The sequence below is a fragment of the Raphanus sativus genome, chromosome 6 (genome assembly GCF_000801105.2).
Source record: "Raphanus sativus cultivar WK10039 chromosome 6, ASM80110v3, whole genome shotgun sequence".
Taxonomy (NCBI): Eukaryota; Viridiplantae; Streptophyta; class Magnoliopsida; order Brassicales; family Brassicaceae; genus Raphanus; species Raphanus sativus.
In genome coordinates this window covers 46,453,859-46,476,473 of record NC_079516.1, presented here as the reverse complement: position 1 = coordinate 46,476,473, position 22,615 = coordinate 46,453,859, and the positions used below count along the sequence as shown (strand labels likewise).

At 33.0% G+C, this 22,615-nt stretch overlaps 4 protein-coding genes across 6 annotated transcripts; 2 read left to right on the top strand and 2 right to left on the bottom strand.

Annotated features, from left to right (window-relative positions):
- Positions 1-325: 325 nt before the first annotated feature.
- LOC108840832 (uncharacterized) lies at positions 326-4,467 on the bottom strand. The gene is made up of 4 exons (XM_056987408.1): positions 4,463-4,467; positions 2,179-4,325; positions 508-686; positions 326-433 (listed from the first exon to the last, which is right to left on the bottom strand). Exons 1-4 carry the CDS (start codon positions 4,465-4,467, stop codon positions 326-328), a joined length of 2,439 nt encoding a protein of 812 aa, XP_056843388.1.
- Positions 4,468-10,388: 5,921 nt separating this feature from the next.
- On the top strand, positions 10,389-11,779 carry LOC108809318 (tropinone reductase homolog At2g30670). 2 transcript variants are annotated; one of them, XM_018581468.2, is made up of 5 exons: positions 10,409-10,495; positions 10,528-10,743; positions 10,855-11,071; positions 11,242-11,348; positions 11,464-11,779. In XM_018581468.2, the coding sequence occupies exons 1-5, from the start codon at positions 10,409-10,411 to the stop codon at positions 11,653-11,655; spliced, it is 819 nt and encodes a 272-aa protein (XP_018436970.2). In that variant the 3' UTR covers positions 11,656-11,779. The 2 variants fall into 2 exon arrangements, with proteins under 2 accessions (XP_056843467.1, XP_018436970.2); XM_056987487.1 differs by having other exon boundaries at positions 10,389-10,462; positions 10,536-10,743; positions 11,242-11,779.
- A 749-nt stretch (positions 11,780-12,528) lies between these two features.
- Positions 12,529-14,732, top strand: LOC108805642 (serine/threonine-protein phosphatase PP1). The gene is made up of 4 exons (XM_018577573.2): positions 12,529-12,899; positions 13,510-14,069; positions 14,159-14,376; positions 14,512-14,732. The coding sequence occupies exons 1-3, from the start codon at positions 12,668-12,670 to the stop codon at positions 14,333-14,335; spliced, it is 969 nt and encodes a 322-aa protein (XP_018433075.1). The 5' UTR covers positions 12,529-12,667; the 3' UTR covers positions 14,336-14,376; positions 14,512-14,732.
- A 498-nt stretch (positions 14,733-15,230) lies between these two features.
- Positions 15,231-18,715, bottom strand: LOC108810108 (probable 3-hydroxyisobutyryl-CoA hydrolase 3). Of its 2 annotated transcripts, none has more exons than XM_018582241.2 (14): positions 18,695-18,712; positions 18,536-18,616; positions 18,384-18,452; positions 18,264-18,327; positions 18,108-18,187; positions 17,632-17,715; positions 17,461-17,545; positions 17,303-17,388; positions 16,509-16,633; positions 16,189-16,249; positions 15,997-16,095; positions 15,833-15,928; positions 15,695-15,736; positions 15,231-15,614 (listed from the first exon to the last, which is right to left on the bottom strand). In XM_018582241.2, the coding sequence occupies exons 1-14, from the start codon at positions 18,710-18,712 to the stop codon at positions 15,474-15,476; spliced, it is 1,131 nt and encodes a 376-aa protein (XP_018437743.1). In that variant the 3' UTR covers positions 15,231-15,473. The 2 variants fall into 2 exon arrangements, with proteins under 2 accessions (XP_018437743.1, XP_018437742.1); XM_018582240.2 differs by having other exon boundaries at positions 15,234-15,614; positions 15,827-15,928; positions 18,695-18,715.
- Positions 18,716-22,615: the final 3,900 nt, after the last annotated feature.

Genomic DNA, 22,615 nt, shown 5'->3' with positions numbered 1-22,615 from the left:
AAGATGAGGATGACATTGTGAGAAAGTTTGAAGAATGCTTTGTTTAGTGTTTTATCTTGTCTTAGAGATGTATAATTATTGTTAAGTATGTTTGGAATGGTAAGTTGTAATGTCTAAGCACAATGAACTTCTTTATGATAATGAGTTGAATGGAAAAGTCATGATATCACCATAAAGAGAATTTAAACATCCTAATTTAGTACATAACAGTACAATGTCAAGGAAAACTTAGCCGATAACACAAAAAAATTACATCTACCCCGAGCATTACCAAATCCAAAACAATATCTTAGAAAATCTTAACACCACATTTTTAAGCCCATTTTTAATCATCAGAAACAGGGTGGCTTGTTTGAGCTTCTTCTCTTGCTAGAGCTTCTTCACTTGGTAGACCTTCTTGAATGCGCCTTCTTTTCACCCTATTCTCTTCAGACTGAAAACATAAGATAAGAAATGAGAAGACAGTAAGAGAAATGCAAAACCATTACAACTAAGATGGAAGAGTACCTCATGAGGACATTTTCTTGAATTATGTCCTTTGTTACCACACAAACTACAATGCATTTCTCTTCCTTTTCTAGACACTTTTGTTTCTGGATGCTTCTTACCCTTCTTTGGTGATTCATTAACACCTTTAATACGTGCTTTGCCTTTTGGTCTACCAGGAGGACGCTTATAAGGTGGTGCTTCAATTAGATCTCCATCAGAAAATGTCCAAAACTTTGGTCCATTTACAGGCCGCAATCCATGCCTATACACGTCTTGCCACTTAGATGTCAAGTAATAATCTGCAACTAGATTTTGACCCGCGCTTCGAAAGTGCGGGTATTATTTTTTACTTTTATAAAATATATTATTTGTTTGTAATTATTAAATTTATTTATTTTAATAAAATTTTCTTTATAATAAATTCGACACATAGAGTGTCTCTGATAAACTATGTATTTCTTTAGTTTTGTTTTATTCGCTCTTTAATCAACATATTTATTTGGCTTGTTGTTAAAATAAATGATTATAAACTTTGAACTCTGCACCTCCGCGGATATATATTTTAAAAATATGATGATATTTTTTTTTCATGTAATTATTAGGGTTTGGCAAAATGAATCAGAGGAACATAACTGATACCAATCCGTAAATATAGTACCAAACCTGAACATAAATTGATTAAATATTCGAATTATTCAAAATTTTGTTAGTTAGAGAACCGAATTGGATCCGAACCTAAGTATTCGTGTACCTGAATTTATCTAAAATAGATTTATATACTTATATATTAATTATTTTTATATTTAACGTATATAAAACATCAAGAATGATACTTTTAAATTGGTTTAAAATACTTGAAAATATATATAGATAGTCAAAAACAAATATCTGAAATAGTTAAAGTATACTCAAATCACCAAAAATACTTAAAATAATTATTGATTTCGTATCCAAAATTTTAAATCAAACCAATTGATATGTTAAGCTTAGGTATTCTGACATATGTTATTTAAATTTATAGGTAATATATTATTTTATTTATAAATTTTGAGAAATTTAAAATATATAGTGACTTAAAACTTTAAAAATATTTTAAATAGGTTATCCAAACTCAAACCAAACCCGCAAAGATTCGAAACAAACTCAAACAAAACTTTAGAAACATCCTAATAGGACTGAAATCTTTGACTCCGAAAACCGGAAACGCAAACCGATCAGAACCAAACCCGTATGGATGTCTGAAAATCCATCCTTAGTCATTATTATATATCGTATAATTTCATCATATAATTAATCGTATTTTATATGTACCATCATATAAGTAATCATATAATTAATAGTATTTAATACGTATCATCATATAAATAATTACATATATTATATTTTAAAAACTTAATATAAAATATAAAAACCATAATTTGAGTTGGTATTTCAAATTGGTCTTTGTATTGTATTTTTTATATATATATTGACATCATTCTTTTATAATGGACTTAATAACTTAAGCCCATTAATTTTTCTGTTTAATACTACTATCTTTGTTTCCAAACAAAATTATTTTTTTTAAAAAGACTACAATCCATGTTTCCAAACATACCAAATTTTTTAAAAACTCTTATCCAAGTATCCAAACACACCGAAATTGTACTTCAGCTTTAATAAGATAGATGAAATCTTCAACTTCCATACCATTCTCTCTGATTGCGCACACAGCATGACAACAAGGTATCCCAGTCAAGTCCCACTTTCGACAAGCACAAGTTCGCAGATTCATCTTCACAGCATAACCATTCAGGTTCTGGACAATCTCGAATTCACCATCAGTACTAGAAACTGAATAACAGTTCTTCGCTTCATCACATGCCTTTGCAATCTCTTTTCTTGCTTTTGGTGTGTATGTCCCAACCTCCTTATCAGCAGTCTTGAACCTGATTGCAATCCTTTTCATTGCGTCTCTTCTAATCAACTCCATCATCTGCACAAAGGGCTTCTTCCTTGCAATCTTCAATGTTCTATTAAAAGACTCGGTTAAGTTGTTATGTGTGTCGGAACAACAAGCACCAGCCCTGAAGAAAGCCCTACACCAAGTACGATGATCCTTCTTCAACAGCTCCTCACAAGCCCTAGAATCATAATCTCTGAATATTTTAAGATTCAGTTCATAATCAGGTTCGTTGTAGCTACTAGCAATCCGCCAAAACAAGGGTTTCAACATGTCGGACTTGTGATTCTTCTTGAGGTTTGAGTAAACATGCCTTGCACAAGCTCTATGTTCTGCTCTTGGTAGCTCAACTGCCACGCCATGGATCAACCCTCTATGCATATCTGAAATAATGGTAGTCTGCTCACCTAATCCCAGCTCTAAGTCCTCCTTCAGTCTGTGAATAAACCACTGCCAATTATCATTGCTCTCACCAGATACCACACCCCATGCTATTGGGAAAACCTGGTTGTTTGGGTCTCTTCCTATAGCTGTCAAGAGCATTCCCTGCAGTGAATGTTTGAGGAAGGTTCCATCCAACCCAATTATGGGTCTGCAATTCTGCTTCCATGCAATTCTCAATGAGTCAAAGCAAACATAAAAGCTGCTAAAAACGTGACCTCCCTTTATATTCCTAGTGGTGTTGATCTCTGTTACTGTACCAATGTTTGACCGTTTGAGCTCCACAACATAGTCTCTCAGCCTTGAAAATTGCTCATTACACTCAGCTTGAAGCTTATCAAGTGCCATTCTCCTTGCATTTTGCGATTGTGGAACAGTGATGATAATGTTGTAGCGGTTCCTCATCTCTTCTTGGATCATCGGTCCACTCATATCTGGATTTCTTCTCATCGCTTCTAACATCAAATCAGCAATCACCGGAGCCTTTATAGTCTTGCACCGACCAGTTGGGTGACAAGTATGCTTGTTTTCATACACCTTCACCATCCACCGGTTAAGTGGTTTCTCTACGGAGCAGTAGATACGCCAAAGACAACCCTTTCCATTGCAACGAGCCCCAATCTTTGTTTTCTCCCATCTATCATACACCACATTTCGTCTAGTCTGCAAGATGTAAGAGATCACCTGTTTCTTGAACTCTTCTCCACTGGAAAATGTCTGTCTTAAGCTGAGTACACCATCTAATAACCCTGCTCGAGCCATCCTTTCAGCTTGTTCCTCTTCCTCATCTGATGATGCTTCAGTATCCGGATACACTTCATCTTCATCAGGAATCTCATCATCATAGTTGTTGTTGTTTATCACATCAATATCCTCCTCGGCAGCCTCATCATTCTCATCGCTTTCATCATCTGTAGCTCTCAAGTCGGACCAACTCTCTTCTTCACTTTCCTCATAATCTGCATCATCTCCATCTTCTTCGAACCCATGCTCTCCTGCTTCCTCATTAACAATATTCGTTTCATTCTCATGCTCCCCTTGCTCAATGATTCTCTCCTCCTCGTTAGCTACTTGGTCAATCATTCTCTCTTCCACTTCAAGCACTACATTTTCCTGCTCCACATTCACTTCTTCTTCATTGATTCTCTCATCTTCACCTATCTTTTCAATGTAGAAATCTACCTCTTTCATCCAACAGCCCCCAGTCTTCAATTGCTTCTTACCTTGATCAATATTAGCCGACAAAGACTTCCTATCTTCTAGGTCTTCATAAGGTAACTTATACCACATCTCCCCCAACTCTGTTTTGTGCACCATTTGAAACACCACATCTTCAAAGATTGAAACTCCATCTACTTCTAATACCTCGACTTCTCCATTTGCATAAATCAGTTTTCCATCCTCGGTTTTGAATTTCCCTGAATGGTAGCAATTCACCTTCACTGTAGTTCCCCTGAAAATTCAACAAAAACAGAGTAAACTTCTTCATTGATGCATTTTATCGAACACATTATGTGCTTTTTTAAAATTGAACTCAAGCTTACAAAAATCACAACCAAAAGAAGAAATGGAGGAGAACAGAATATATACCTCATGATTTGTATTACAATAGACGAATCACTCTGATAATCTTTCTTTTTTCTTCGATTTTGCACTTTTACGGTTTTAGTTAAACGAAATCATCAGATTTCGTCTTTGATTCGAAACCCTAATACTCCTTTTCCCCCAATTTAATTAGATATAGGATAAGGGTCGGGTCGGATCGGTTTTAGTGGTTGGATTTAGATTTGGGTTTGGGTGAAATAAAGTGTCAAAAAATCGATTTGACCCCAAGAAGTTTTCATTTGATCTAATTAGACCCCGCATGGTTAATCAGATACATTTCTAAGAGTTTATGTAGTTGTAGATACAATATAATACTTCAGATAGTTTTAGATACATTAGCTGATAGTTCGTGTAGCTACAGATCTTTTTTCCTTTAGCTTACCGTGAAGTTTCAGTGATTTTTAAGATAATGGGTGGAAAATAAAAAGAGAAATTTTTTTTAACGAGTTACGTTTTTTACCCAAATGATTCCTCCGCCGATCATTATACCAAGTGACTGAATCATATCCGCCATCGCGTGTAGATAAGCAAGCTCCTTGTATGTTAATAATATTCACCTCCTTAGACGACGATTTCTCACTTTGAATGGTTTCGTGTATTATGACTCCAGAGACGAGCCATATGTCATATGAGGTAAACAAACAAGAAAGCTGCTAAAACTTCAAGCCGTTTAAACCCGAAAGAGTTTCGTGGATTCGCTTCCCAGCTCGAGACCTTGAGATTGCACAAACCCACCACCCTGAGGATATTGGCCTTAAAACCTCCAATTGATGATCAGGTAAAAGAAGGATGATTGATGCTTCTTAGTCTTCTCGTGCTCTCGACTCGGAAACGCATTGTTTTTGTCTCGTAAACGCGCTGTTCGTGATGGTGACTCGGTTTCTTCATCGTCATGGTCGGGTTTTGAAATGCGGATTAGTTCCAATTCCGTAAGCTGTTAATACGTTTCAAAGGCTTGCTTTAGAGGAGGAAAATTAATATTTTGGTCATTCTTGTGATTTTTTTACGATAAGGGATTTGAATTTTTTTTCAAGAAAACGAACCTGAGAAGCGAAATGTTATTTTCTTCGGAAATCTTGAGTTTCATGATGTGAGTGATTAGGACATAATAATCCTAAGAAGGAACAACTTTTACAGGTAAAAGAAGGAAACAAAAAGTATCGATGATCCAGCAAATATTGATGTCTCCAAATCTGGGTAACGGTCGTTAAAGTTAACGGAATGTGGAAAATTTCAATCTTTAAAAAGTTTAGTCGCTGTGCCGGTGAAAAGGAATATTTTTTTTTCTTTAATAGGAGAACGAGAAAAGGCAATAAATCTAAATATTTGTGCCTAGTAATATTATAATTTATGGTATACTAGCAGGGCCGGCTCTACCCCATGGCAACATGGGCAATTGCCATGGGTCCATGGGTCTAAATTTTTTTTTAGTGTTATTTTACAAATTAAATAGGTCTATTTTGTTTGTTAGATTATCAATTAGTAGGTAAAATTATAATAAAAGATTTATGATTAGATAGACCTAATTTAAATACAATAAAAACAAAAAAAAATATCTTTCACAATTCTCAAATTTTCATTAACAAAACCTAATTTACACATAAAAATTCATTTCTCAATTTTTTTTTCTGAGTACCACATTTTTTTTGCTTTAATTTAGAGAAATATAATAAATAGAAGTTGATTTTTTTTTTATAAAAAGGTCTTTATTTTCTGTTTCGCCTAAGGCAAAAATTTTTTTTAAGACGGCACTGTATACTAGTGATATTCGGGTTCATATGTTGTATTGTTACATGAATTTATAATTTATTATATGATCTTAGTAAATAAAATATTCTAAAAATATGAAATGAAAATATGTATAAAATGATATTTTCTAATTTTTTGATAGTGGTTAGTAGAGCTGGGAATTTAATTCAAATCCCGGAGGCTCCGCTCTGTTTGACCCGCCGTGGAGCGGGTGCGGGTAGATCGGTTTAAAATTTTCGAACTGCGAGTGCGGGTGTGGGTTAAGATTAGTTTAAGCGGGGCGGGTGCGGGTCAGCCGAATATGAGTCGTGGGTACCCGTCGATCCGCAAATTAAAAAAAAAGTTTTTATTTCTTTTATATTTCGTAAAAATATATTAACATATTAAATATTTTTATAATTTTAGTTGTAATTTATTATTTTAATATTATTTTTAATAATTAATATATAATGAAAATAATTAATATATAATTAAAATATATAATATATAATTAAAATAATTAGTTTTTAATATAATTATTATTACCCGCGGATAAGACGGTTTACCCACGGGTTTTGGCGGACGGATGCGGGTTTAAGATTTTTGGTCATACGGATCATGTGGGTCGAATTTATGAAAGTGATACAGATTGTTGACTATGGAGAATCATAGAAGGTCTATTCTCCATAGTCAACATCAAATATAAAGAAAACCTATAAACCGTGATTCTGAAACCCTATCCAGACACTGAATCTGACGATTGTTCGGGTCACTGAATTGATCGGATCAATGAATTATTGGACCAACCGCTGATGAACCGTATGTTAATAAATGAATTAATTTTATTATATAATAATATATTAGCTATGAAAATTTTATATAATAGTTTTGATATTTATCTATTTTTCTTAAAACATTTAGAAAATACTTAACCTTGGTTTCTATATTTTTATCTTCATTTGACATACAAAATATGAGGAAATAGTTTAGACTATTTAAAAAATTTGTAACATAAGAGTTATGACATCTAAAAAAATCAAGACATACAATTCACAAATATTTATGTCGAATGTGAATAATAAATTAAACTTCCAATGCAAAATAAACCAGAATTAAAACATCATATCAGTAAATTGTCAATAACAAAAATAAATTAACACCAAATCACATCAACTAATTTTAATTTTTTCTAAATTTTAAAACTTACCAACAATTCGCCATGTTCTTGTTCTTCAACAATTCAAAACATGTTTTGTAATCCACATGATCATATGATCTTATTCTTTTTGATCTGTAAATTAAAAATGTAATGACTTGTTATAAGTTAAATAAGAAATAACCTACTCACTTTTCTTGCAAACGTAAATTGTAATGTACAGGAATAATAAGCTTGATCGTCCTTGAGATTGTTTTACGGATGTGTGGGTCGAGCACGATCACGCTTACTCACCTTCCTTGTAAACGTAAATTGTAGTGTAGAAGAATAGGAAGACGGTAATAAAACTGAAAAAAATCTAACTTTACAATTGTAAATTTATAATATAAAACATAACTAAAAACTTTAAAAAAAAATTATAATTGATCCAACTAGTGGTGTAACCGGTATTGGATTTCGGGTTTTAATGAGTTTTTTGAGGTTTTAAATTGGGGTTTTAAATTTTGGGTTTTTTTCACAAAACTCAAACAAGATTTATATTGGGTCGCGGAGTTTACCGGTTCAACAGTGGTTCCGGTTCGGATTCAAAATACTGTTATAAACACTTGGGCTTTTATGAGGAAAAGTTTAAAAACCCAATATCTTTCATAATTAACATTAAAACCTATTAAATATAATTTAAGAAAATATTTTAATTATTAAAAAGAGTGTTCCAGATGACATTGGGTTTCCTCCTAGAGAGGAAAAAAACTCAACTTTATTATATAAGATAATTGGAAATTTAGAATATAAAACATAATTTAAAATATAACTAAAACTAAAAAAAATTATCTATTGGTTCAACCAGTGGTGCAACCAGTATCGGGTTTTGGGTTTCAGTGAGTTTTTGGAGGTTTTAATTGGAATTTTAAATTTTGGCTTTTTCACAAAACTCAAATCCGATTTATGTTGGGTTGGAGAGTTTACCGATTCAACAGTGGCTCTGGTTCGGGTTCAAAACATTGTTATAAATGCTTGGGTTTTTATGAGGAAATTTTTTAAAATTCAATGTCTTTCATAACTAACATTAAAACCTATTAAATATAAATTAAGAAAAAAAATTATTAAAAAGAGTGTGCCACATGGCATTAAAACCCCCAAAGAGAAAAAAAAGCCTACTTTATTATATAAGATTTGCTTCTTTGGTCTGCCGCCTGAGTACGTGATTTCAGATTTGTATTATTGTATTACCAAAGGTGGCGTTCAGGCTAACAAAATTGACCGACTCTTCTTGTTTCAAAATATTGCATCAACTAATTTTCTTGGATCAAAAGTAAGAGACTAAAAAGAAAAAAAGACGAAAAGTCAGCAAGGTCGTGTTGTTTTTTCGTCTTTTGGATCCTTTCATTAAATAAATCGTTCAATTCTTATATTTGGATATAACTTGGCTACTGCAAAAGAAAGAAGAACATTATCAAATATGCATCACAAAGCAGTTGTATTTATTTTAAATACAAAGTTATCGAAATCATATCATCACTCCAAATCTAAAAAAGGAGGGAGGGAAGCCGAGTAAAAACACACAGTCTAGAAAAAAAAAAGAATTTGGTTCTCAATTAACATCTTGTTGTCTCTAGTTAGTTTCATGGCTTCTTCATCTGCAAGATCAATTAACTTAGGGTTAAAATCTTGAATTATTTAGTAGGATTCTAGGAAATATATTATAATTGTTATTTTTTTAATCACTGTAAGCATCAAATATCAATGGGTTTAACCAACATATCACTCACATGTTTATATTCCGTTGGGAAAGGTCTAATCACTGAAAAGGCTAAATTATATGGTTTGAACTTCGTCCGAGGAAAATGTACGAACCTACAAAATCTAACAACTTCATAATTATTAAAAAAGAAGAAGAAGAAATTTCTCTAAGGAGTATTCTTGAAGGTATTACTGCTCGTCGACGTCTGACTGATTCAGGTTTGTCTTTTAACTTAAAATATAGGTACATCATATTTTCTACCCATTTTTCTGATTTTGCTTAAGGTTTTCCTGAATTTATTTATTTTGTGGGATGTTTAGGCATGCCATCATAGAGGAGCTAGCCAGATTTTGAGCTAGTATCACATGTATGGTTTGTTAGGACGTCTAATCGAAAATTCAACATTTATAAACAATTAATATGTTATGAACTAATACATCATCTATCTTATTAAAACAGAAACATTATGTTGGACCTAACATTTATTTTGTAAGTTTTTAAATTAAATACACCTTTATACTTTATAGTTAAACATACATTAAGTCACTAATGTTCCTTTCTTTATACTACTATCCATGTTTCCAAACAATATACTTATTTCTTTATACTACTATCAATGTTTCTAAACAATATATTTTTTATACTACTATCAATGTTTCCAAATAATACAATAATTAATCTTAGTTTTTTTAGATCTATCATTTTCTCTTTAAAATTTTGTAGAAACGTCATAATTTCATAAATTGCAAAATAGTGAACTTTAAAATTTCGATTATAAGATTACAAATTATGAAACTATTACAATTTAAATCCAATTAGATTACATATCGGTCATCCATCAGTTCAATCGGTTAGTCTCGGGTTTTAGTGATTTTTAATATGAATATTTTAAAAACATAAATTGGATTGTCAGATCTCCGGATTAACCGGTATAATCACAATCGGGTTGAATTTAAAAATACTGATTTAAATGCAAAAATATTTTAAATACACACTCTTTAAAAATAACCAAAATATTTGTTAAATTATTGGTGAAATTTTTCATCGTAAAATATCCCGCGCTTCAAAAGCGCGGGTCAAAATCTAGTGTAACATTAAAAATCAGAACATTAAAATATTATTTTTCATTTGCCATTTAGCTATTTCCTCTCTAATTTTTGTCACTAATTCATTTTTAAATAGTGCTTGATTTTTCAACTCTACGAAACGTCATTAGCTACGTATATTTGATTTACTTAGCATCTATATATGTTATGCGGCATCTGTGGTCATTGCTATTCATATGCAAGTAAAAAATGGATAAGAGATGGAGTCTTCAAGGGATGACTGCTCTTGTAACTGGTGGAGCCAGCGGAATTGGGTTTGTGTCTCTCCTCGATTCTTCTGCTTTTGTATAGTATTTAGCTAAATTTATTTGATTTTGACTGTTTTAGGCATGCCATAGTAGAGGAGCTAGCCGGTTTTGGAGCTAGAATCCATGTATGCGACATATCTGAAACACTGCTCAATCAAAGTTCAAGTGAATGGGAAAAGAAAGGGTTTCAAGTTAGTGGTTCAATCTGTGATGTATCTTCTCGTCCCGAGAGAGAAACACTTATGCAAGCCGTCTCAACGATGTTCGATGGCAAACTCAACTTTCTTGTAAGTTAGTCTTAATTTAAAGAAACTAAACATATATATATTTTAAGGAACAATAGTTATTAGGTAGCGATATATAGTACGATTTTTATTACTATTTTTTGGTCAACATAGGTGAACAACGTTGGCGGACTTCGGACAAAGCCAACAACAGAATATCTAGCTGACGATTTCTCGTTCCATATTTCAACAAACTTAGAACCTGCTTATCATCTTAGCCAACTTTCACATCCTCTCCTAAAAGCTTCTGGATTTGGAAGCATTGTCTTTATTTCTTCTGTTGGAGGGGTTGTATCGATGGAAGGTGGCTCTATCTATTGTTTAACCAAAGGTACATCGAGGGGCCCAATAGTATTATGGATTCATATTTGTTTCATTACGTAAAATTCTAACTTAATACATTTTCTTAGGAACATTATATCTTTTATGAATTTGATGTTAAGCTACAAAGTAAGTTGGTTAGATTGACACGTATATATTTTTCTTTGTGTGGATGTGTAGGAGCTATAAATCAACTAGCACGAAATTTGGCGTGTGAATGGGCACGAGACGACATAAGAGCCAACGCTGTTGCTCCCAATTTTATCCATACTGCTATGGCTCAACCTGTAGAGTGACAAACTCTACAGATTTTTTTTCTTTATTTCCTCAAATTATCTCATGCACTCCTTCTCATCATTCTTTTATCTTTTTTTTGCTCTCTCTTTTGAAAAAAAAAATCAGCTTCTCGGAGATGCCGGCTACAAGAAGAGTTTGTTTAGTAGAACTCCACTTGGTCGCGCTGGAGAGCCAAGAGAGGTTGCAGCCCTTGTGGCTTTTCTGTGTCTACCTGCAGCTTCATATATTACTGGTCAAACCATTTGTGTTGATGGAGGTCTCACTGTCAATGGTTTGTCCTATCAGCAACCGGCTTGAGCCGAGACTTGTGTTTGTGTGTCAATTCATCAAATAGTTTTATGTCCTTTGTTAACTAAAGATCAAACTTTAATAATATTATGCAAAGAAAAGAAGAGAAATAAATTTGAATGTAAATTTATATTCCATACTCAATCAAGTTCAAACTAACACAAATGGATAGTGAAACTATAACTACCTTTTATAACCAAACAAAAAACCTGAAAATATTTATATGATTATACTTTGGGAGTCGATTTGAAACAATATCAATTAACTTAGGGTTAAAGTCTTTTTCATCTGCAAGATCAATTAACTTAGGGTTAAAGTCTTGAATTATTTAGTAGGAGTCTAGGAAATCACATGTTTATATTCCGTTGGGAAAGGTCTAATCACTAAAAAAGCTAAATTATATGGTTTGAACTTCGTTCTAGAGAAATTTACGAACCTACAAAATCTAACAACTTCATTATTATTCAAAAAGAGCAAGAAGAAATTTCTCTAAGGAGTATTCTTGAAGGTATTACTGCTCGTCTGACTGATTCAGGTTTGTCTTTCAAATAAACCCTAAACCCATTAATAACCTACAGAATCCATTTTAGGGTAGTGATGGACTATTCTAAGATTACTGAAATGAGAGAGTAGAAAAAAGATTTGAAAAATAAGGTATATGATTCATTTCATAATCATTTATGGATATATACTAATTGAATCAAAAACTTAATCTGAGATTATAAAATTATATTAATTTATAAAGATTTTGGGTTCAAGAGAAAAAATGACAGAACCGTCTAGAATAAAGCCCTAATACAAGGCCCATTAAAAGTTCTGAAAAGGCCCATTAGGTCGACTGAAAACACACTTTGTCTCGTAAACAATAAAGAGTGTCACAGTAACTAACTGCACAAAAAGGACCAATCAAATCAATCAGAGTCATCTGACAGAGCCGGTCGTCTCTTCTCCTCCTCGGGGCTCCACCAACGCCGAAGGCAAAGAGCTTCGCACTTGAAATCTCCACTCGTTTTAATCGGAGATGGCGGAGAAGCCGCCGGCGCAGGAGCAGGAGCAGCAGAAGCGAGCGATGGAACCGGCGGTTCTGGACGATATAATCAGGAGATTGGTTGAGTTTAGGAACACGAGGCCTGGATCGGGGAAACAAGTACACCTCAGCGAAGGTGAAATCCGACAGCTCTGTGCTGTCTCTAAAGACATCTTTCTTCAACAACCCATTCTCCTCGAACTCGAAGCTCCCATCAAGATCTGCGGTCTCTTTCTTCCCTCTCTTTTACTGCATGTTGAGATATATGTATTTAACAACTGGTTAGTTTTTAGGTTGTTAATTCGAGCATAATTGTTGTTTTGGCCCTTTAAGTTAGTCAATTAATTGGTGAAAATTGTCTTTTTAGTTCACAACTGTAAAAATTCAAGCGAACCGGTGGTAAAAAGGTGGAATTTTTATACTGCGAGTTCTTTCATACGATTAATAGATGTTCTTATGAGTTTAGATCTTTATATAATAAAATTTAGTAGTTACGTTATAACACTTAAACAGGATTATGAGTTCTGAAACGTTCTTTTGAGGTTTGACTTTTGATTGGTTCTCATGATATTAGAGTTTTTGAGCTTCAGACGAATGGGTGGTAAAAAGGTGGAATTTTTATACTGCGAGTTCTTTGATATAATTCAAGAGTTTACAGATGTTCTTATGAGGATAGAAACCCTTATAATAATTTTTAGTAGATGGTAGAAAAAAAAAATACTTATGAGGTTTTATTTTTTGTATAATATGTTTACTAGTTAAGTTATATGGTTTTTGATTGGTTTCTCCTTCATTTTTTTTTGTCTTTCTTAACTTGTGTGTCTTTACTTTTACAGGTGATATTCATGGGCAGTACTCAGACCTATTGAGGCTCTTCGAGTATGGAGGCTTCCCTCCTGACGCCAACTATCTCTTCCTAGGCGACTACGTCGACCGCGGCAAGCAAAGCCTTGAGACGATATGCCTACTCCTAGCTTACAAAATCAAGTACCCTGAGAACTTCTTCTTGCTGAGAGGGAACCACGAATGTGCCTCCATCAACCGTATCTACGGGTTCTACGACGAGTGCAAACGCAGGTTCAACGTCAGGCTCTGGAAAATATTCACGGATTGCTTCAACTGTCTCCCCGTGGCCGCCTTGATCGACGATAGAATACTGTGCATGCACGGTGGGATCTCCCCGGAGCTGACGAGCTTGGACCAGGTCAGGTGCATCTCGCGCCCCATGGATATCCCTGACTCGGGTTTGGTGTGTGATTTGCTTTGGTCGGATCCTAGTGGAGACGTCAAAGGCTGGGGAGCGAACGACCGTGGCGTTTCGTATACTTTTGGAGCTGACAAAGTTGCGGAGTTTTTGCAGAAGAATGACATGGACCTTATCTGTCGTGCCCACCAGGTCTTTTTAATATCTCTGTGGTTTTAACAAAACTGCCCAAGCTTGATCTGAATGAGTGTGTTATTCGTGGTCTTGTGTGTGTGGTTTAGGTTGTTGAAGATGGTTATGAGTTCTTTGCGGAAAGACAGGTTGTTACTGTGTTTTCAGCTCCCAACTATTGCGGAGAGTTTGACAATGCTGGCGCAATGATGAGTATTGATGAGAGCTTAATGTGCTCGTTCCAGATTCTAAAGCCGTCTGAGATTAAGAGATCTACGTTTCAATGACAAACAATTATCCACGATTCAAGTTAACAATACTCCAAAAGGTTAAAACTTTTTTTACTTTGTTACAGTGAACCGAATCACTTATGTGTCAACACTTACACAGTTGCTCACACTATTTCTGACTGTTGTTATGTGGCTCAGCTTTTTTTTATTTTATGTTTTTGGTATTTCTGCAGCTGCACTCGGGCGAAAGGAGCTGGAGCAAGAAGAAGAAAAAATTAATGGCGAAGATAGACACATTGCGTATCAGACACAGAGACGGTCTCGAAACTGAGTAACAACTCAGGTTTCTGCTGTGATGTGTGTGTGTTCTTATATATTCTTTCTAAATACCACATGTTTCTTCTTTGTACCCTCTCTTATTTATTATTGAAAACCCAAAACATCTTTTAGCGTCTTAGTTTCTTCACTATAGCTTGCAGATTTTTTGCATAAACCCATAATCACCAGCTTTTGCGAGTACTATTCACCAGCTTTCACATATTATGTTAAATGAAAGAAAAAACTGTGTAACTAAGGATTAACCATGAAAATAATTTGTGTGCCCGTACGATGTAAAGAAGACAGATCTAAAGAATATCAAATTTGGTATCAGCCAGAAAATTTAAAAAAAAAAAAAAACATTCCTCTTGTGAATGTTGTGTATCTCTCTCACTCACTCTCAGCGTCTTGATTTTGTCTGTGCGATGCGCCATTTGAAACACGAATGAAACCCTTTAATATTCCTCAGTTGCCCTTACTCATAACTAAACCCTATCTCGTAGAGCTACATCCTGAAGATGTTGGTACACCAAGCTAGGGACATAACAACTCTGTTCCTACTATGGTACGTTTTGCAGGCTGTGTAATTATTCGATAAAAACTTGATTTCAAACAAAGTTACATCCTAATTTGTACAAATACTTTTGAGATGAATACATTTTGAATGCATTAAAAAAAATAGAAATGTGCTTATTTTATTAATTATACATGAAACAAAGGAAGCAAATAAAGTTGGGAAGGAAAAGTGAGAAAATGGAGGGATACGTGTCCCTAACTGAATACTTCTATGAAGATTGTGTGACAAGCAACAAAGAGAGAATTTGAAGATGAGCGCCAACCAATGAACAATCGCATCAACTCCATTACCTTCTCCAACTCACAGCTTTGAGATTATTGAAGAAGGCAAGGCTTTCCTTGGAGGAAGCTTTAGATCCTCCCATCCCTTCTCTTCATCCATTCTCTTGAAGTACTGCTCTACCATGTTATCCTTCATCTCCTCCAGTCCCCGCGGTTCCCACTGTAATTCAATGTTCATGACATTGACATTTATATATAAAAAAACACATATAATAAATGGAGAGGTTTTTTTTGTTAAACCTTTGGGTTCTTATCTTTTTCTATCACTACGGCTCTGTAACCCTGCATGATTAAGACGACGTCCTTATAATGATCTCTACAATGAAAAGACAGTTTCAGGATGAAGAATGAATCGGGGAAAGAAGATAATACCTCCACCAAATCTTTGCTTATTTCTCCCTTCATCACATGACACACCATTCTAAACTCACGGATAAGACACTGTCCCACCCCCTGATACCGTCCTTCTCTTATCTGAAATTTCGTACACAAACTTAGTTCTATCACACTATTGCATGTGCCTGCACATTTTATGAACTAACCGATCTAAGAGAGATTTTAAGGCTTGATGGTGAAGCCTTCTCCAGAGCTCGAATGGTAGCTGAGATCCATTCATTTGGCTCTTCAATGGCCTCTTTCTCCTAACGAACACATATTATGGCATATAGCATTGTCAAAATGTTCAACTCAGGAATGCATGCAAGTCAAATTTAATTTATTAATGAAAAACTTACAAGTGTAGATATAATCTCCTCCACCGTTTTTCTCGAGAAGCACCTATCAATAACATGTAGCCTGCGTATAGAACAATAAGAAACCATTAACAAAAGTTTTCCATTGAAGATCTAGCTAACTCAGGCATTGTTTATGTTGATGAACGAATGAAAGCTGTCACCCATACAAAGCTGAAACATTACAAAACATGTAAATGCAATCATGATCAGTTGTAGAGAAATTGTTACATCGAATCCTTGCCAAGTTTCCATGTCAAAAGATATTCGACAAGCTAAAATACAAGTAAAAAGAGTAAAAGAGAAAAATAATGTATACTTGCCTGTGGTAAGCACTATGCTGTTTCAGATGCGGATGCTGAGTGTATGCATTGAGAATTGTCTCGGCAAAGGTAACTGGATCACTTGAACCAACTCTGCAAAGATCTTCTTCTAATGCAGTCAACCTCTGTGACAGGGAGTAACCTTATTAAGTAAAAATTCTGGCGGAGCAGATAAATAATGCTTAACATACACTGAAATGTAATATTAGTCGCTTTTTAAAATGTCAAGCAAATAGATACATCATAAAATTTTACAGACCTCAAGTTTAGTTATCCACATATATAAGTTAAAACAGTCAACATAGATCATGAAGCTGAAGAAAATAGGAATCATGAGCAAGAGTGCTCGGAAGACACATAACTATAGTGCAAGCAATGATACTATGATAGACAATTAAATGTTTTTACATGGGTCTTAATATAACTAAAAAGGACCATGAATGCGAAACCTATATATATGTGTTCTTCAATATACACCATCTATGCTACTAATTCTTCAATATTTACATAAAATTAATTTAATCTTCCAACAGAAACCAAAACTAAAAGTTTATATATATACACACATAATATATTTAGTTAATTATGCTAGAAATGTTTTCGTCAGAAGGTGTCATAATCTCTTAGTTCAGACCAAAAAAAAAAGAGAAAACAATGGCATTAGTTGTCAAGTTGCAATCATGCCGAAAATGAAAAAACTCTGTGGGTCGGACTGGTTTCCTTGCTATCAACCACAAACATAATTTTTATAGTTCGTAGCGTTTCGGAACAATATATAATATATAAGTCCATACCGTTGAAGGGACAAAATGAGTTGCAAGACCACAAGCAAGTATTTCAGCGCCATCTAACCTAGCTCCAGTGAGGCCAACATACTCTCCTGAATAAGAAGACATGAATGATGAGAAAGGGTGGCTCAGTCTTTTGTCTAAAAACAAATGATTTTTTTTACCAAAAAATCCAGGGAGTCTTGACAAGAAGTACGAGGCCCCTACATCTGGAAAGAGCCCTAGGGCTGTCTCAGGCATGGCAAAAACCTTGGAAAAAGAAACTCAAAAGATATGAGCATGTTTCAGGTTTGCTATCTACTTGTCAACCATTGTCATCTTAAAGAAAACAATACCGTCTTCTCAGTTGCAATACGAAATCGACCATGGATGGAGACACCAGCTCCACCTCCCATTACAATACCATTCAAAATCGAAATCTATATATTCAAAACAGTATGGAAAACGAATTACGGACTTGAGCAATTCACTACAGTAGGTATAACACGGACAGACACCGAAGTTGGATCTGGATGAATCAACTAGCCAGATACCAATAGTCTTATATTTGTGGATAAGATAACAAATGAATATAACAATAATAAAATTACAAAGAAAATATTAGATTACAAAAATAAACTAATAAAAAATCAAAATATCATACAAAATGTTCACTTAAATTCATACACATTTTAGATTGCAGATTTGACTATATTTATCATGAACATTAAAAACAAATTTTTAAATAATACTACTAAAATATTGATCTTTTAAACTATATTTTGACCAAAATGGAATTCTTATTCAGTTTAATTTTCATAACTCAACATACCTGAACTTTGCTATAGGTGGCCATGACATAGTTGAGCGAGTATTGATCCGAGAAGAAATCCGCACCGAGTCTCCATTTACCTAGTCCTCTATAATAGTGAAAATTGTGTAGAAACTGAACGTAAGCACGAAAAAAAGGTGGGACGGTGCTATATACCTTGTACGATGTCACCAACAACAGGTCGAACATCGCCACCAGCACAAAAGGCTCTTCCCTGACCCTGTGGCGAAGATATTCAGTTTTGTACAAACCAGAAGAGATAAGGATATATATTACCTTTAGGATGACGAGTTTCACATTAGGGTCCTCCTCATATGCAAGGAACAATTGCAGCAACCGAGTGATCTAGAGAAGAATAATTCAAGACAAATATGTAAACTAGGACACGAAAAGGAGGGAGAGACAACAAGGGAAAAAAGATTCAATACCATGTTGGAGCACAGAGCATTCATTTGCTTTGGTCTGTTTAGTGTCAAGATTCTAACACTGGATTTATCTTCCACTAAAACCTGTTGATCAAATTGATTTAGCGAGAGACGGGAAGAATTGATAGTTGTTGATGCGTAGCAAACAGAATAAAAAGAGACCTGAGACTGTGAGGCCATCTCGACTGCTGTAGACTCTTCTTCTTAAAGATTATGAGATGAATGATTCTTGTTAGAGACATTAAGCATACATATATATATATATATAGTGATTAAAAATAGTTTGATTTCACTATATAATTCAATTCAAGTTACATCTTCAAAATAATATATACTTTTGCTTTAGATAGTAAATAATTAATCAATTTATTTGTAGTTTATTAGTATATTTTGTATAAATGTTTTCACATTAATTGATGTGATGTTTCTTTAAATCATTTTATGTGTGATGTACTATTACATCAAAAGTAGTCAAAGTTATCGTTTATAGATATGTGAATTTATAAGTATATATGTGACTAAAATGACGTAAAGTTAGTACTTCTCTAATTCATCTCTCACAAATTGAAATTGAAAAGGAATATTAGGTGAGCACAAAGCGAACTATTATATTTGTATACATTTTCATGGGAATAATTTAACTTGCTTGTAATTTATGTTTTATATATTTGAGTAAATTTTGGTTTCTTATGAAATTTTCACACACGAAAAACTTATAATTAATTGGACTAAGACATGTGCCAGTTACTTGATTATTATTATTATTATTTAGATAAACTTAAGTCTAAAAGTTATAAGTCGCTTGTGCAAAGAAACAAAACACGAAACAACGCAGGAAATACTTTAGAGAAGGTAGTGAGAATATTTTAAGAAACTTTTGATGCTCAAGTAGTTCTCAAATTTTTTTGGAAGCTCAAGTTAGTACATACAAAAGAAAACCACATGCATGATAAACTTTTTTTCGTAACATAAATGAGAAACTTAAAAATTGAAACTAACAAAATAACAAAATAACTATCAAAAGAGAATAGATTATATTAAAATAGCAGTACAAAAACTGCTTCTAGATTCGATTTCCAATGGCAAATTCCTGGTTCCCTCAAAGTAATGCTTTCACCTTGAGTCCGTCGCCTCTCACCGTTGATGAACAGCTTGCTTCCATCTCTTCCCTTTTCCATGACCCTCCTGACCCCGTGTACCCTCTTTCTTTAGCCCTCTTCCCTCCCCTTGCTTACCCTTCCCCTCTCCTAAACATGATCTTTTGCCTCTGCTATCCACTGCCCCTTCTCGGCCAGTAGAAAGGGTCGCCTGTTACTCTTTTGCCTCATACCAACTAATTGGATCTTGTTCAAAATACGGATTCAACCAACTAATTGGATCTTTTGTCTTTTGCTTCTATGTTTTATTTCATTAGATAATGATCAATTTTAACATTGGCTTAGACAAAAAAAAAATTACATCAAAGCAAAAAAAAAAGCTAATACTAATATAATTTGTTAACGTTGATATTAGCTTTGGATGATGTAATAGTCCGTCTTGATATAGTTTACTTAGTTCTTTTGCGATTTACAAAAATACATAGTTGGCATACATCATACATGAGATCATTTGTGACTTTAACAAAAATAATGGTAGTAGTGCATGCATAGAAGAACATGCATGATGCACTGCCGTGTTGTTTTTCCTTTTCCCGTTAATAAATTGACTAAGGGTTTAACTGGTGACCATCTCAGGAATAGTAGGAACAAAAAGGAAAAAAATTGATGGGAATAAAATTATGGGAATGATGAGGAACGGTTATTCCATATCAAATTTAGTGAGGAATAAATTTGTTCTTTAATTCTCTACAATAAAAGGAATGAGAAGGAATGAAAAGGAATGACTATTCCTAATGAATGGTAAAATTTGTTAGGAATATTAAGGAATGCATTATTCCTCTTCATTCCTTGGTCACCAGTTAGACCCTAAAATTCTGCATAGAATATAATTCGGCGTGGAATTATTCCCAAAATTAACATAGAATATAATTCGGCGTGGAATTATTCCCAAAATTATTTAAGCTCTATATCAGAACGTTTTAATGATATACTTTTAAATAAAATACTAGACATGCGCTTCGAAAATATGGATTTTTAGATATTATAATACATATTCGTATTATACTGAAGAATCGATTTTTTTCCTTTTTAAATATAATATATGAATTAGTTTATTTTAGGTTTAGATATTTATCCAGACCAAAAAACAAACCAAAACCGATCTAAAAATATATGTTTAGTTTGGGTTTGGGTCTTGAGAAAATTACCTTCTCGGTGTTTTTCTGGACCCGTATTTGTTTGAGTTTGATCTTACATGAGAACCGATCATTTTTGTATATATTAAGTATATTTAGATATTTACAATATGTTTCTGGTATTACACTTATATTTTAATTTTTGGTTTTGGATTTACAGTTATTGTTTTGGGTTTTGGTAAAATTTTAAATTGATAAAAATATTTTGGATATTCAACTAAAATTTTGGGTATTTTCCGATTCAGTGGTTCAGATCTCGAATAAAATTATTAATATTTTAATATTTTAATATTTTCGAATATTTCATTGGGGGTTTAAGTAATTTTTGTATTTCGAGTATTTTCAAATTTCTGGATATTTCAGATCTTTTTGCTCCTCAATACCCAACTCATTAGTCCAACAACCTTATTATTATATAAAAACCATAGTTTGATGAAATATTTTTAGAGAAAAGGTATCATAAAGAGTAATATTAGGATTTATGGATGGAATAATTAATGGTATGACCAAAATAAAATAAATAGTCATACATGACTCCAACAATCTTATAATAGTAGATTTTAAAATGATTTTTAATAGTATAAATTCGTTTTAAGTGAATAGTATATAAGAATATAATATCTGAATAAATAGTTTTCAAAAATCGTGAATAATAATATTGTTATACTGAAATTGAGTTAGTTTTAACAGAACAAATGAATTTCTATGTAGTTATGATATTCTATAAACGGCATTGATGTATTAAAATATTGGAGGTTTGGTCAATATATGTTTAACATGACCCAACGTATTGCAAATATTGATATAATGGAAAAGGATGAAATAGATATAATTTACCTCTATGTGTTAAGTCATATAAAATCGCTTATATTAAATATTGTAGGTACTATTTGAAACATTTGATATGATTTATATTAAATGTTTGTGTAATGACGTGGTATACTGAAAGATCTTATGTAAAAAGGTTGATTGAGTTAAAGTGGATTCATTCAAATGTCAAAGATATTATTTGGTTGCTATAATAGATGTTAGTTATAATATTTGGTTATATATAATAGGTTGGACTAAAATAAATAGATGCAATAAATCTTTTAAGTAGATTTTTAGTATGATCATCTTTTATTAGTACATATATAAAAAATGCATATAAAATAAATATTTAAATTCAGAAAAAAATTTGGTATTATCTCCACGTATTTTTTATTAGTATATTAAATATTATCTAATACTCATCCGTTTCATATTAGTCGTGGTTTTAGGTTTATGTACAATGATTAAGAAAATATTTAACTTTACATATTTTCAAAATAAAAATTCCATTATCAATACATCTAACCATGTTTCAACCAATAGAAAAAATTGAGTAGAGAATATAATCAATATATTTCCATTGAAAACCGAAAATGACATTTATTTCGAAACAAAAATTATACCCTACAACGATAAATAATTTGAAATGGAGGGAGTATATAATTATTTGAAGAAACTATTAATTCTTTTACAAAATATAATTATTTGGAGAATGTGCTTAACTATAATGTGAAAGTTTTATATATATATATATATATATATATATTATGTTGTGATAGTATTTTCAAATTTATCTAGTTGAATTTTTGGGGATATCTTAGCAATCACATTAACTATTCCTATTTTGGTTATATTGTTAGCAGAATTTATTGATATAGAATAGTTATTATCAAAATATGATGTAAACTTATTGATCTTCTCGTAATCAAAGCCGTACGTTAGAGGAAATACATGCAAAGATTTTTATTTAGCTGGAATAA